Here is a 16,262-nt window from a genome sequence, read left to right as displayed (position 1 = left end):
CACAATATATTACAGTACTATGCTAATCATAAGGCAAATCTGATTCTAATGGCATTGAAAATAACAAACAAATCATGATCAACCTGGACAATGTGCAATATTGCATATTATATATGGTACATTATTTTGTTTGAAGAACTATAGATGTCATTTTAGGGCAACTTCAGGCTTTTGCTTTGTTGAATTGATTAAGCTTTAGGCCAGAACTAAATTGTTCTGAACAATTGGGAGTATTTTAGAAGCAGAATGAGAAGAGAGATGGATAGGGACCTAGAATCAAGAGGAATGCAGGCCTATAGGTTTTGGAGAGAGAAGAAATGAGTGGTGACAAAAGAAAGAATTTCTGTTCTTCAAGGTGTAAGGTTAAGACATCAGAGCTTCCAATAATTTGGAAGTATTTTTAGTCCTTGGAGCTGGGCTAATTATTGGGGCATATGACAGAGTCTTGAGCCTGTCCTTAATGTGGGTATTATACATGGATCCAGTCAAAGTCTACTCACACATCAAACTCCTACTAGAAGAGAGCGGCACTAGAATGAGAGAACTGTCTCTGAGAGCTGTTCCCTACCTTGTACCCAAAATCTTTACTCTGCCCTATCATCTCTGTTCAATAGTGCAACATTCAATCCAATATTCTCTTCCCCATTATTACCTCTACTTCCCAAATTTTCACACTTCTTATCCCAGAGATTTTAAAAGCCACAACACTCCTATGAACTCTTGCATGCATTACTCATATTGCAAAGTACACTTAGAGCAAGTGACTAGGTTTGAGGTATCAGAAAACATAGAAATACAGACATAAAACATGAGGAGAAACTTTCAGGGAACAACCCGTACGTTTAGTTTGCACTTTTGCTATTTATCAGATTTTTAAGGTCATTTAGCTAACAAACAAAAAACATATTACAAAATAATGGGTAATAAATATCACAGGGGAATGTAGGTCTTTGAGAGTCACTGCTTTGTAACTGGTTTGGGTGGGATGCCTAGGCTATATTCATTCTCCCTGAGCAGCTTGTTATCTAGAAGTTCTAAAGGTGATTTGAAAATATTCACTGATAGAGCCTCTCTAACTCTCCACGGAATCAGAGCTTGGGAATGGAACCTGAAGCCATTCAGCCTTAATTCCTGATGACGTCCATGGATGCAGACCTAGGTTTTTCACAGAGAAGCAAAGGAGGAAGATAAAGGTGGCACTTAGATTGATTACTTATTTATTGTTCCAGTGACAATTTTTCACATGCTCTGAAACCAAAAGGAAGACTCAGCCTCACTCAAACTGTAATATTCAGAAGGAGCAAGAGAAACTCGGAGAGACAGGGGAATGTAAAACTACTGTTTCTTGCATTTATTTTTAAAGTTCTCTGCATTAGACACTGAATAGAAAGAAGGGCAAATACATGATTTGCACTCTGTTACAGTGCTCAAGTTTTTAAACTGGCTTTTATAATCCTTTAAATATTTTCTGGGAAGAAATAGTTTAAATAATTCAAATAACCCTTTAAGATTGTCTTATACCTTGGCATAAAACAGAATAGCCTATCTCATTTGTTTTTTCTTTTTTAAAATTTTCTTTTTTAAATTATACTTTAAGTTCTGGAATACATGCAGAACGTGCAGGTTTGTTACATAGGTATATATGTGCCATGGTGGTTTGCTGTACCTGTCAACCCATCAACTACATTAGGTATTTCTCCTAATGCTATCCCTCCCCTAGCCACCCACACCCCAATAGGCCCTGGTGTGTGATGTTCCCCTCCCTGTGCCCATGTGTTCTCATTGTTCAACTACCATTTATGAATGAGAACATATGATCTCATTGTTCAACTACCATTTATGAATGAGAACATATGATATTTGGTTTTCTGTTCCTGTGTTAGTTTACTGAGAATGATGGTTTCCAGCTTCATCCATGTCCCTACAAAGGACATGAACTTATCCTTTTTATGGCTGCATAGTATTCCATGGTATATATGTGCCACATTTTCTTTATCCAGTCTATCACTGATGGGCATTTGGGTTGGTTTCAAGTCTTTGTTATTGTAAACAGTGCTGCAATAAACATGTGTGCATGTTTCTTTATAATAGGATGATGTATAACCCTTTGGGTATATACTCAGTAATGGGATTGCTGGATCAAATGGTATTTCTGGTTCTAGATCCTTGAGGAATCACCACACTGTCTTCCACAATGGTTGAACTAGTTTACACTCCCACCAACAGTGTAAAAGCATTCCTATTTCTCCACATTTTCTTCAGCATCTGTTTTTTTTTGTTTTGTTTTGTTTTTACTTTTTAATGATCTCCATTCTAACTTGTATGAGATGGTATCACACGGTGGTTTTGATTTGTATTTCTCTAATGACCAGTGATGATGAACTTTTTTCATATGTTTGTTGGCCGCATAAATATCTTCTTTTGAGAAGTGCCTGTTCATATCCTTTGGCCACTTTTTGATGGGTTATTTTATTTTCTTGTAAATTTGTTCAAGTTCTTTGTAGATTCTGGATATTAGCCCTTTGTCAGATGGATAAATTACAAATGCTTTCTCCCATTCTGTAGGTTGCCTGTTCACTCTAATGATAGTTTCTTTTGCTGTGCAGAAGCTCTTTAGTTTAATTTGTCAATTTTGTCAAATTTGTCAATTTTGGCTTTTGCTGCCATTGCTTTTGATGTTTTAGTCATAAATTCTTTGCCCATGCCTATGTCCTGAATGGCATTGCCTAGGTTTTCTTCTAGGGTTTATATAGTTTTACATCTTATGTTTAAGTCTCTCATCCATCTTGAGTTATTTTCGTGTAAGGTGTAAGGAAGGGGTCCAGTGTCAGTTTCCTGCATATGGCTAGCCAATTTCCCCAATACCATTTATTAAATAGGGAATCCTTTCCCCATTGCCTGTTTTCGTCAAGCTTGTCAAAGATCAGATGGTTGTAGCTGCATGGTCTTATTTCTGAGGTTCCTGTTCTGTTCTATTGATCTATGTATCTGTTTTTGTACCAGTGCTGTGCTATTTTGGTTACTTTAGCCCTCTCTCCCTTTTTCCCTTCTTTCTCCACCCACTCCTGTCTCTCTCTCTCTCTCTGTCTCTCTCTTTCCTGCCTACTATAGACAATCATTTGAATTCCTACTTTGTGCCAGCCTGTGTTCAAAGAGCTTGAGATAAATCAGTGATCAAAACAAATATCCTTATTTTAATGAATCTTATTTTAAGGGGGTGAAACAGACAATAAAAATGAAGCATAATAGGTCGACTATTTATAAGCTAGACAGTAATAAACACCATGATAAAGTACTTGAGAAGGAAATCAGAAGAGCAAGGTGTGGGCATTGTGGATGGAATATAAAATTTTTTTCACCAGCCTTGTTGACAAGGTTGCAATGGAAGCTAGACCTGAAAGAGGACAAGGAGGCAACCTCATGGTATTTGGTGGGAAAACATTACTGATAGAGAGATGCTGTAAAAAACTCCTACAGCAGGAAACACCTGATGTGTTGAAAGAAAGAAACAGTGTGGAGGTTAATGTGGCTGTGGTATATAAAACAAGCCAGCAATGGGAAGAGAAATGGGAATCAAATCAGCCAGATAAGTAGTTGGGGACAGACATGGATTATACAGGGCCTTGTAGACAGCAGTGTGGTACGACTGGCCCCTACAGGCTCTTCAGACTGAATTTTTACTTTTCAGGAATTTTTGCAAGCTGGTTGTTAAAGACATTTATAAAAATTATATGTACTTAGAATTAAATAAATTATATTTAAAAGAAGGATAATAGATATTTATTAATAAAACTCACCATTGCCTAATTATTTTGAGACATGGTACTATTACCTATGTCTTGAGGTTAAGACATGTCCTGATATGTTTACCACATCTGTATGAAGGAAATATATGATGTGCACATCTTTTCCTAACTCCATGCTCCGATGCATCACATTGATAGCTTGAAACTGGCATGTTGGGAATATTTACACCATGAATATCATCAAAAGTTATGGATCAAGACTTAACTTATTATTTTATTATTGTGTAAAATGATGAAGATAATGTTTAAAATAGAGATTAAATTTAAAGTTGTATTATATCTTTAGCTATTACATTATAAATAGAACAAAATTTGAAGAAAGTTTTTTCTAATATTGAAAACCATTATCCAATCAAATGGTCAAGAAGTCGTTTGTATCTTGGATGAACAAGTCAAGTTCTGACCTGCATCTTCTATGCTTTCATCATATTTTTAGAAACAATGTGTCTCTGTGGTGCTCAGCATTATCCTAAACTTCTGGCCTCAGCCTCACAAAGCACTGGGATTATAAGCATAAGTCACTGCTCCTGGCCTTTAAATTGTTTTTCCAGGGATGGGGTCTCACTCTGTTGCCCAGGCTGGAATGCACTGGTGTGATCATGGCTCACTGCATCCTGGAACTCCTGGGCTCAAGGGATCCTCCTGCCTCAGCCTCTGTATTCACTGGGATTTCAGGTGTGCACCACCATACCTGGTTCTGTACTTCTGGCATAAATGAAATATCAACCAACATTCATTTCTAAACTATACTCATTTTTCAGTAGTGACCATAAGTGACTATGGACAAAATACTTTGGCAAAAGTCAACAAAAAGCATTCTTTGAGAATCAATCAGCTATATAAAATTTACAACAAAGACTATTGAATATTTTATTATTATTATAAATTATAGGTTACATATTCTTTTTATCAGTAAAATGTATAATAAACCTGTGTATATGAATGTTATGTGTGTATCCACCCACCCACCGACCCACACACACACACACATACACATAGACAAACACATATAGGCCACTAATCAAAATGAGCTACATTTATATGACCCTATAAAATTGAGACATTGCTTTTCTGTATCTGATTTATTTTGTTATTAGGGGACATTTATAATCCTACTGGTCCAGTATAGGCAAAAGTGCTCTGATTTTTCTCTAATTCCATATATAGGTATCTTCCTCTCAAAGCTGCTTCTTAGATTTTCAAGAGTCTGGAGCAAACTGGATTTTGGTCAAGGATTCATGAGAATGTCTGCTTCCGTGAGTGGTGAACATTCATTACAGCCAGTGTTATTACCTCAATAATCACATTTGTTGAGGCCAAGAAAGCTTACATGATTTGCCTGAGACTTTATAGGTGGAAACAGAAGGGAGGGACAATTCTTCTCATTATTGCCCTCTACCGGCCTCGCTAGAAGAACAGACATACACCTGCTTAAAATCTCTTGTTGGCTCTTCACTAGTGCAGAAAAGGGTTGAGACTTAAGATGCTGAGAATGCCTGAACTGATGAAAGCATTTTCCTCACCGTAAGTGGATAAAATTAAGCAAAAAAGGAAACAGTTGGGGGATGATGAAAAGCATTGTTTTACTTTTTGAAAAGACCCCTTGTCAAAAATGTGTTTACGTACATTCTAAGACAAATCTTCCAAGCTCCTTAATAGAAGGCTTACTGAATAAAATTTCTCTTTAAAAAAAGGTTTTGTGTTATTGATGACCCAGGAGCCTCATACCTTGGAGTCTGAGGAACTACAATCTCTCACTGGTCTAGGACTAGGGAGATGTTTTTGAGATATCTGTAAAATATACCTTAAGGGTTAACATGATGATGACTAAACATCTGCAATTATCTTCAAAGCCCTGATGCTTAATTAATTATTCCAAAGCTCTAAACATCATATGACCTGCTTATTTTCATCTCAATGCAATTGTAATAAAGAAACTTTCATCTTCAGTGTATAAGACTAGAAGTGACAGGAAATTAAAATGGTTAATATCTGATACTGACTGACTTTAAAATTGATGACTATTTTAGTAGATGTATTTTAATAGCTTAGCATTTTTTCTTTTTCATGAAATATTTCATGTGTATATGAATTATATATGCATATATAAAGCACATATATTAGACATAATCATAATGATAAAATGAACTTTTGTGTGTCCAGTGCCCAATCTCGGAAGTAAAATTCTCCTTATTTCTAAATAAATAACTCATCTTGCTCCCTAGAACGGTTTTGAATATTTTTTTAAAAATCCTTTAGTTTTATCATATATGTATTCTAAAACCTATTGTTTCGTTTCTAAACTTTCTATAAATGGCATCTTGCTATATTTTTTAAAATATATTTTTTATTTTTTTAAAAAAAATTTGCTTATTTTTTAAAATTTTACTTTATGTTCTGGGACACACGTACAGAATGTGCAGATTTGTTATGTAGGTATATATGTGCCATGGTGGTTTGTTGCACCTATCAACATGTCACCTCGGTTTTAAGCCCTGTGTGCATTAGGTATTTGTCCTAATTTTCTCCCTCCCTCTGCCCTGCACTCCCTGACAGCACCTGGTATGTGTTGTTCCCCTCCCTGTGTCCATGTGTTCTCAATGTTCAACTCCCATCTATGAGTGAGAACATGTGGTGTTTGTTTTTCTGTTCCTGTGTTAGTTTGATGAAGATGATGGTTTCCAACTTCATTTATGTCGCTACAAAGGACAGAATCTCATTCTTTTCTATGGTTGCATAGTATTCCATGGTGTATATGTACCACATTTTCTTTAACCAGTCTATCATTGATGGGCATTTCAGTTGGTTCCATGTCTTTGCTATTGTAAATAGTGCTACAATAAACATACATGTGCATGTGTCTTTATGGCAGAATGTCTTGTATAATGGTTGAACTAATTTACATTCCCACCAACAGTGTAAAATTGTTCCTAATTTCCCATAACCTTGCCAGCATCTATTGTTTCTTGACTTTTTAATAATTGCCATTCTGAATGGCAGGAGATGGTATCTTGTTGTGGTTTTGATTTGCATTTCTCTAATGATCAGTGATATTTAACTTTTCTTCATATGTTTGTTGGTGGTATAAATGTCTTATTTTGAGAAGTTTCTGTTCATATTCTCTGCCCACTTTTTGATGGGCTTGTTTTTTTCTTGTAAATCTGTTTAAGTTCCTTGTGGATTTTGGATATTAGATCTTTGTCAGATGGCTAAACTGCAAATTTTTTCTCCCATTCTGTAGATTGTCTGTTCACTCTTATGCTAGTTTCATTTGCAGTACAGAAGCTATTTCGTTTAATTAGATCCCATTTGTCAATTTTGGCTTTCGTTGCAATTGCTTTTGGTGTTTATGTCATGGAGTCTTTGCCCATTCCTATGTCTTGAATAGTATTGCCTAGGTTTTCTTCTAGAGTTTTTATGGTTTTGAATTTTACATTTAAGTCCTTAATCCATCTTAAGTAAATTTTTATATAAGATGTAAGGAAGGAGTCCAGTTTCAGTTTTCTGCATATGGCTAGCCACTTTCCCAGCACCATTTATTAAACAGGAAATCCTTTTCCCATTGCTTTTGTCAGATTTGTCAAAAATCAGATGGTTGTAGATGTGTGTTGTTATTTCTAAGGTCTCTGTTCTGTTCCATTCGTCTATATATCTGTTCGGTACCAGTACTATGTTGTTTTGGTTACTGCAGCCTTGTTTGACGTCAGGTAGCATGATGCCTCCAGATTTTTTTTTTTTTTCCTTAGGATTGTCTTGGCTATATGGGCTCCTTTTTGGTTCCATATAAAATTTAAAGTAGTTTTTTTTCTATTTCTGTGAAGAAAGTCAATGGTAGCTTGATGGAAATAGCACTGAATCTATAAATTACTTTGGGCAGTATGGCCATATTCACAATATTGATTCTTCCTATCCATGAGCATGGAAATTTTTCCATTTGTTTGTGTCCTCTCTTATTTTCTTAAGCAGTGATTTGTAGTTCTTCTTGAAGAGGTCCTTCACATCCCTTCCTAGCTATATTTTTATGTATTTTATTCTCTTTGTAGTAATTGTGAATGGTAGTTCATTCATTCATAATTTGGCTCTCTTTTTGTCTATTGTTGGTGTATATAAATGCTTGTGATTTTGTATCTCGAGACTTTGATGAAGTTGCTTATCAGCTTAAGACATTTTTGGCCTGAGATGATGGGACTTTCTAAATATAGAATCATATCATCTGCAAACAGAGACAATTTGACTTCCCCTCTTCCTATTTGAATATGCTTTATTTCTTTCTCTTGCCTGATTGCCCTGGTCAGAACTTCCAATACTATGTTGAATAGGAGTGGTGAGAGAGGGCGTCCTTGTCTTGTGCTGGCTTTCAAAGGGAATGCTTCCAGCTTTTGCCCATTCAATATGACATTAGCTGTGGGTGTGTCATAAATAGCTTTTATTATTTTGAAATATGTTCTATCAATACCTAATTTATTAACAGTTTTTAATATGAAGGGATGTTGAATTTTATCAAAGGCCTTTCTGCATCTATTGAGATTATCATGTGATTTTTGTCACTGGTTCTGTTTAAGTGATGGATTATATTTATTGCATCCCAGGGATAAAGCAGACTTGATCATGGTGGATAAGCTCTTTGATGTGTTGCTGGATTCAGTTTACCACTATTGTACTGGGGATTTTTGCATCGATGTTCATCAGGGACATTGGCCTGATGTTTTCTTTTCTTTTTTTTCTTTTTTTTTTTTTTTTTTTTGTCTCTGCCAGGTTTTTTATCAGAATGATGCTGGCCTCATAAAATGAGTTAGGGAGGAGTGCCTTCTTTTCTACTGTTTGGAATAGTTACAGAAGGAATGGTACCAGTTCCTCTTCATACCTCTGATAAAATTTGTCTGTGAATCTGTCTGGTCCCAGGCTTTTTTTGGTTTGGAAGCTATTAATTATTGTCTCAATTTTAGAACTTGTTATTAGTCTGTTCAAGAATTTGAATTCTTCCTGGTTAAGTTTTGGGAGGGTGTATGTGTCCAGGAATTTATCCATTTCTTCTAGTTTATTTACACAGAGGTGTTTATCATATTCTCTGACGGTAGTTTGTATTTCTGTGGACTCAGTGGTGATATCCCCTTTATCATTTTTTATTGTATCTATTTCATTCTTCTCTCTTTTCTTCTTCTCTCTTCCATTAGTCTAGCTAGTGGTCTATCTAGTTTCTTGTTGTGAAAAACAAGCTCCTGAATTCATTTTTTTTCCCTTTTTAATGGACTTTTTTCTCTATCTCCTTCAGTTCTATTCTGACCTTAGTTATTTCTTGTCTTCTGCTAGCTTTTGGATTTGATTCCTCATGCTTCTCTAGTTCTTTTAATTGTGATGTCAGGGTGTCGATTTGAGATCTTTCCAGATTTCTGATGTGGGCATTTAGTGCTATAAATTTCCCTCTTAACACTGCTTTTTGCTGTGTCCTGGAGATTCTGGTATGTTGTTTCTTCATTCTCACTGGTTTCAAAGAGCTTCTTGATTACTGCCTTAATTTCATTATTTACCCAGGAGTCATTCAGGAGCAAGTTGTTCAATTTCCATGTAGTTGTGTGGTTTTGCATGAGTTTCTTAATCCTAAATTCAAAGTTAATTGTCCTGTGGTCTGAGAGACTGTTATGATTTCAGTTCTTTTGCATTTTCTGAGGAGTATTTTACTTCCAATTATGTGGACACTTTTAAAATAAGTGCCATGTGGCACTAAGAAGAATGTATATTCTGTTGATTTTGGGTAGAGAGTTCTGTAGATGTCTATAATGTCCACTTAATCCAGAGCTGAATTCAAGTCCTGAATATCCTTGTTATTTTCTGTCTTGTTGAGCTGTCTAATACTGACAGTGGGGTGTTAAAGTATCTCACTATTATTGTGTGGGAATCTAAGTATCTTCATAGGTCTCTAAGAACTTGTTTTGTGAATCTGGGTGCTCCCGTATTGGGTGCACATATATTTAGGATAGTTAGCTCTTCTTGTCGAATTAATCCCTTTACCATTATGTAATACCTTCTTTGTCTTTTTTTATCTTCGTTGGTTTAAAGTCTGTTTTATCAGAGACTAGGACTGCAACCCCTGCTTTCTTTTGCTTTCCATTTGGTTGGTGAATTTTCATCTATCCCTTTATTGTGAGCTTATGTGTGCCTTTGCATGTGAGATGGGTCTCCTGAATACAGCACACTGACGGGTCTTTATCTAATTTACCAGTCTGTCTCTTTTAATTGGGGCATTTGGCCCATTTACATTTAAGGTTAATAATGGTATGTGTGATTTGATCCTATCATCATGATACTAGCTGGTTATTTTGCACACTAGTTGATGTAGTTTCTTCCTAGTGTCACTGGTCTTTATATTTTGGTGTGTTTTTGCAGTGCCTGATACCAGTTTTTCCTTTCTATATTTAGTGCTTCCTTCAGGATCTCTTGCAAGGCAGACCTGGTGGTAATTAAATCCCTTAGTATCTGCTTCTCTGTGAAGGATTTTATTTCTCCTTCACTTATGAATCTTTGTTTGGCTGGATGTGAAATTCTGGGTTAAGAATGTTGAATATTGGCCCTCACTCTCTTCTGGCATGTAGGTTTTCCGCTGAGATATGTGTGTTAGTCTGATGAGTTTCCCTTTGTAGGTGACCTGACCTTTCTCTCTGGTTGCCCTTAACATATTTTCTTTTGTTTTAACCTCGGAGAATCTGATGACTTTGTGTCTTGGGATTGATCTTCTTGTAGATATCATAGTGGTATTCTCTGTATTTCCTGATTTTGAAGGTTGGCCTGCCTTGCTAGATTGGGGAAGTTCTCCTGGATAATATCCTGAAGTGTGTTTTCCAACTTGGTTCCATTCTCCCCCTCTCTTTGAGGTACTCCAATAAATTGTAGGCTCAGTCTTTTCACACAGTCCCATATTTCTCAGAGGTTTTGGTAATTCCTTTTCATCCTTTTTTTTCTAATCTTGTCTGCATACCTTATTTCAGCAAAATGGTCTGCAAACTCTGATATCCTTTCTTTTGCTTGATTGATTCAGCTACTGATACTTGTTTATGCTTCACAAAGTTCTTGTGCTGTGTTTTTTCATCTCCATCAGGTCTTTAGAGTCCTCTCTAAAGTGGTTATTCTAGTTAGCTGCTCCTGTGGCATTGTATCAAGGTTCTTCGTTCCTTTGCAGTGGGTTAGAACATGCTCCTGTAGCTGAGTGGAGTTTGTTATTAACCATCTTCTGAAGCCTACTTCCGTCAATTTTCCATCTCATTCTCTGTCCAGTTCTGTGTCTTTGCTGAAGAGATGTTATCATTATTTGGAGATGAAGAGGCATTCTGGCTTTGGGAATTTCAGCATTTTTGCACCGTTTTTTCTTCATTTTCCTGGATTTGTCTACCTTTGATCTTTGAGGCTGATGACCTTTGAATGGGGTTTTATGGGGGTCTTTTTTGTTGATGTTTTTGTTGTTGTTGCTTTCTTTTTGTTAGTTTGTCTTCTAACAGTCAGACCCCCTCTTCTGCCGGTCTGCTGCAGTTAGCTGGGGGTCAACTCCAGACCTGTTCACCTGGGTATCACCAGTGGAGGTTGCAGAACATCAAAGATTGCTGTTTGCTTCTTCTTCTGGGGGCTTCAGCTCTCCTGTATAAGGTGTCTGTTGACCCCTGTTGGGAGGTCTCTTTCAGTCAAGAAGCACGGGGTCAGGAACGTGCTTGAGGAGGCAGTCTGTTCCTTAGCAGAGCTGGTGCACTGTGCTGGGAGAATCCCCTTTGTCTGGGTCAGCTGCTCTCTTCAGAGCCAGTGGTCAAGAAAGATTAAGTCTGCTGAACCTGCAACTGCAGCCACCTCTCCCCTCAGGTGCTCTGTCCCATGGAGTTGAGAGTTCTGTCTGTAAGCCCCTGACTGGAGCTGCTGGATTTCCTGCAGACATGCCCTGCCCAGTGAGGAGGAATCTAGAGAAGCAGTCGGGGCACAACTTCTTTGCTGCACTGTGGCAAATTCTGCTCAGTCCAAACCTCCCAGTCTTAGCAGTACCAAGGGAAGACTGCCTACCAAAGCCCAGCAGTTTGCTTATTTTGTGCAACACTGTATTCTTCATTCCTGTTAGTGATCATTAAATTTTCTTTAACACTTTTATGCTGTTCCATAATATGAACATACTATAGTATATGAATCAGTTTTACTGTTTTTTCCACTTTATTTGGCATTCATAAACAATGCTGCTATGAATATTTTAGACATGTCTTTGATGCATATGCACAAAACTTATTCTAGGGTAAAAATATAGAGGTAAAATCGTTGAGAAGTGTGGCATATGCATCTTCAAATTTGCTACAGAATGCCAAACCGTTTCATAAAATGATTATGTAATTTTACCCATAAACAAATAATATGTAAGAAAACTAAAAAAAACCTGGCATCATTCGTAATTCTTCTCTTGACTTTGTTTCCTACATCTAATCTAATTACAAATCCTATCAGTCTAGCTTTCAAAATACCTGTATATTCAGAATCCAATCTCTTTTTGCTTACCCTCCTTCTACTCATGCAAATGTTTAAGCCACAATCTTCATGTATCCAGAAATTATACACTCTCTCAACCACTACTACCTGGTCTAAGCTCCCATGTTTCTCCTGGATTATGAACAATAGCCTTCTTTCTGGTCTTCTTGTTTCCATTTTTGCCTCTTAAACAAAAGAATATTTTCCATCTTGTAGCAGAGTAATCCTTTTGAAACCTCAGCTCAGATCAATCAACTTTTTTTCTCAAAACCATACATTTGGTTTCCTGTCTTTCTTGGGCCAAAACCAAAGGTCAGGCACACACTACCCATTCATCACATTGTCTACGTTATTCCCATTTATCCAATTTCTTTCTGCTTCACTGCCCTTCTTGTTGTTTCTGGCACATCAGGCAAGGTCGGCCTCCTAGATAATGGGGTGATCAATCTGTCTGTTCAAAAATTTGTTGCCCCCACGCCACTATTCCAGACCTCTCCATGGTTCTCTTTCTAACCTCCTTTGTGTATTTATTTAAATTATTTCTTCATCAGTCAAGCCTTTCCTTACCAGCTTACTGTATAGAAATTATCCCCCATTCCTATAGTAATTAGATATTCTCAATCTGGGAATGTCTTTTACTTCATTTCTGAATAGTTTTGCTGGATTTAGAATTCAGCATTAGGGATACCCTTAATTTCCGTAATAATTTCTGTATAGTAGCCCTATAACCCTTATTTCTAGAACACACGGCAGAAACATAATAAATAATAGTTATAGTAATAATAGTCAATTCGTATAGCATTTAGTATTCTAGACACTTCTAAGCAAATTATATTAATAAACTCATTTAATTCCCTTAAAACCAATGGTGAATAAGAAGATTTCCTGATGTAGGGATGTAAAGAAGTTGAGCTTCTTCTCTCCAAAAAAAAAAAGTGTAAAACTGGACAGCATTAAAAAAAAAATATTCAATGACTCTGGAAATCAATCAAGGGAACACAATAATTTGAGAAACATTTATTCTTAAAAAAAATTTTGGACAGTCAGGTAAAAATAGCAGATGCCTATGACCTTCTTGCCTGCAGCTACTCCCACCCTGCCACCCCTCACCCATCTTCTTCTCCAGCTCTGACCTGGGAATGGAAGCAAAAACCAACTTTTCTGGTGGAGGTGGTAGACTAACTTGGAATGGGAGAAGGCAGCAAGTAATTCTGGTTACTTGAACATAAAATGGTGAATCTAGCTTAGACTAGAGGGGAAAAACTCCAAGCTTTGCTAGCCTTAGTTGGGGTCCAAGTTAGGATAAAGGGTAGACCAGCAGGGTTTAACAGAACTATTCTAGAAATTAGAAAGCCATGGAAAGGCTATTTGTAGTCAGTTTTAAAGCTGACTTCAAAGACTTCAAGACAAGTTTTTAAATATGGTTTTAAAATTAAAGAAAACAATTCTGAAGGATTAAAGAAAATATGCAAACCATGATTAAAAACTATAAAATATCAACAGAGAAACAGACATTATAAAAAAAAAACCAAATAGAAATAATAAAACGGAAAAAAGTAGCTGAGATGAAAAGTTAATTCAGTGAAATCTACAGTAGAATTGAGGTGGCAGAGAAAGAAACAGTAAACTTGAAGATAAATCATTAGAAAGCAGCCAATCAAAAATGAAGGAAGGAATAAACAAAGAAAGAAAGAAAGAGAAAGACAGAAAGAATTAAAGAAATTGACAGAGATCCAGAGCATCTGGAACAATTTCCCGAATCCTAAGTTATGCATAATAGGATCCTCAGGAGAAGAAAGAACAGAGAGAAAGAGGCAGAAGAAAAACATCGAACAAAATGACAGAAAACTTCCCAAATTTGATGCAAATGATTAATTTATGAATTTAAGAATCTCAATGAACACTAAGTAGAATTTTGAAGAAAAAAAAGACTTAGACATATCATCATCAAATTGCTCAAAGTCAAAATGAAGAAAAAGAATGTAAACTAGAAAAAAAATAAGACTCAGTACATACAAGGAAGCAACAATACAATTTATTTTTGGCCAACACTGTATCAGAAACTATGGAAGCCAGAGGCAATAGAATGACACATTAAAAGTGCTAAAAGAAAAAAAAAAATTCTAAATCAAGCAAACCTGTTCATAAATAAAAGTAAAATACAGAAATTCCCAGATTAAGAAAATCTCATTGTCAGCATTACTGTATTATAAGAAAATACTAAAGAAAGTACTTCAGTGTGAAGAGAAATAACTCCAGATAGTAGCTCAGACAAACAGGAAGAAATGAACATCATAATGGTAAATCAGTGAGAACATACAAAAGATTACATATATGAATGTGTGTGTCTGTCACCTGTCAAGTTCCATAGGAATTAATGCATTGTTTCTGGCCCTCTGGCATATTCCTGAGGTCCATCTTATTGTCTCTGTATCACAGCCACACTGACTTTATTACTACAGTATAATAGTAAATTTTGATTTCTTAAATGGCAAGTACTCCTAATTTATTCTCCTTTGGGATTGTCTTGACTATTGTTAGCTATTTGCAATATCATATAAATTTTAGGTTCTATTTGTTAAATTCAATGAAAAATGTATTAGAATTTTCACTGGAAACATGTTATATTTACAGTTGACTTTTGGCATAATTGAAAACTTTCCAATATTGAGTCTTTCTGAATATAAATATGATTTAACACTATTTATTTTGATCTTATATTATCTATTTTAAGAAAAATAAGTTTATTCCTTGATAAATCAAAGCTGCAAAAAGCATAAGGAAAAAGAATTTCTGGCTGAAAAAATAACTGCCAAGACCCTAGAGTATTTTAAGAAACTTCCAGAAGGCCACTGTGCAGGGAGTGTAGTGTACGAGGGAGACAGAGCTGTGGGAATGAGTGTGAGAAGAGGCAGAGGCCAGATCTGGCATATGAAAGTGAATTCCTGTATGAAAGATAATATCTATTTGAATACTGACTCACAAACCTCCTAAGTGGATTAATTAATTTGAAGCAGCTGATATGTCAGAAATAACATATCAGCTACCTTCCCATTTGATTTCTGTGGTGGTTGATTACTAATGATTTCCCCAATTCATGGGTGAAATTCTAAGTCAAAAAAGCGACCTAGTGGAGCAGAAAAATACACACCGAAGCCTCTGACATGAAGCGATAACACACTTAATGCAACACAAAGCCACTTGCCAAGTAAAATGTAGGCTGGAGAGTACCTCTACGAAAGCACAGGAGTCTATATTGTACCACAAAGTTTAGTCACCATTTCATTATTTCATTTTTCAGTATCCAGTTTGCCACCACCCACTGACACACATGTCTGCAGCCCATGTGGCACAAACAAAGCAGAACCTCTTTTTATCTAATAAATAAGCCAGCTTTCTCATGAATAATCAGAGTAGCCAAATTCCAAATGCCATCAAGGGCTTACATATGCTACAGAAGAAGAAATCTACAAAAAAATAATTCAAACTCTTAGAGGAGAAGCGAAGACAGAGATGGCAGTAAAGCTTCATAAACAACACTACCTTGTGCAGCTAACTCTTTCCACCTCTCTTTGTTCTGCTGAATGATGTCCACCAGGTTGTTCTTGAAGCTCTTCAGGTCCACGGCCGCAAGGGAGTAGTCTGGGGAATAGGACCCATCGCTCATGGAGCCTTTTGCATTTGATCGTCTTAGTGCATCAGCAATGTGTAACCCCACAATGGTGGTTGAGCTAACAGTAACAACCAAAAAAAACCAAAAAACACCAACATCAGGATACGGGGTGAAGGAAGAAAACCTGAAAAACTTTACAAAAACGACTAGAAAACCAGGATAGCAGATACTCTGTTCCAGTTCTGAGTACGTGGCAGCTGCTCACTTCCTTTCTCTGTCTCCCCACACTGGATTCTTCTTAACATACACCTTAGTATTTGGTATTTTGTGTATTAAACTTCAGTTCTCAAAGGCAG

The 16,262-nt window shown here is 36.4% G+C and overlaps 1 protein-coding gene across 7 annotated transcripts in view; it reads right to left on the bottom strand.

The window, feature by feature from the left end:
* PDE1A (phosphodiesterase 1A) overlaps window positions 1-16,262 on the bottom strand; it is a 524,243-nt gene that overhangs the window by 27,780 nt on the left and 480,201 nt on the right. For all 7 annotated transcript variants that reach the window (XM_074399385.1, XM_074399384.1, XM_074399382.1 and 4 more), the window contains one exon: window positions 15,837-16,024. In XM_074399385.1, coding sequence (XP_074255486.1) covers window positions 15,837-16,024 — 188 coding nt within the window. The remainder of the gene's footprint in view (window positions 1-15,836; window positions 16,025-16,262) is intronic.

Source organism: Saimiri boliviensis, chromosome 5 (assembly GCF_048565385.1).
Source record: "Saimiri boliviensis isolate mSaiBol1 chromosome 5, mSaiBol1.pri, whole genome shotgun sequence".
Taxonomy (NCBI): Eukaryota; Metazoa; Chordata; class Mammalia; order Primates; family Cebidae; genus Saimiri; species Saimiri boliviensis.
The sequence above is the reverse complement of the archived record's forward strand: the minus strand, read 5'-3'. Positions and strand labels throughout refer to the sequence as shown.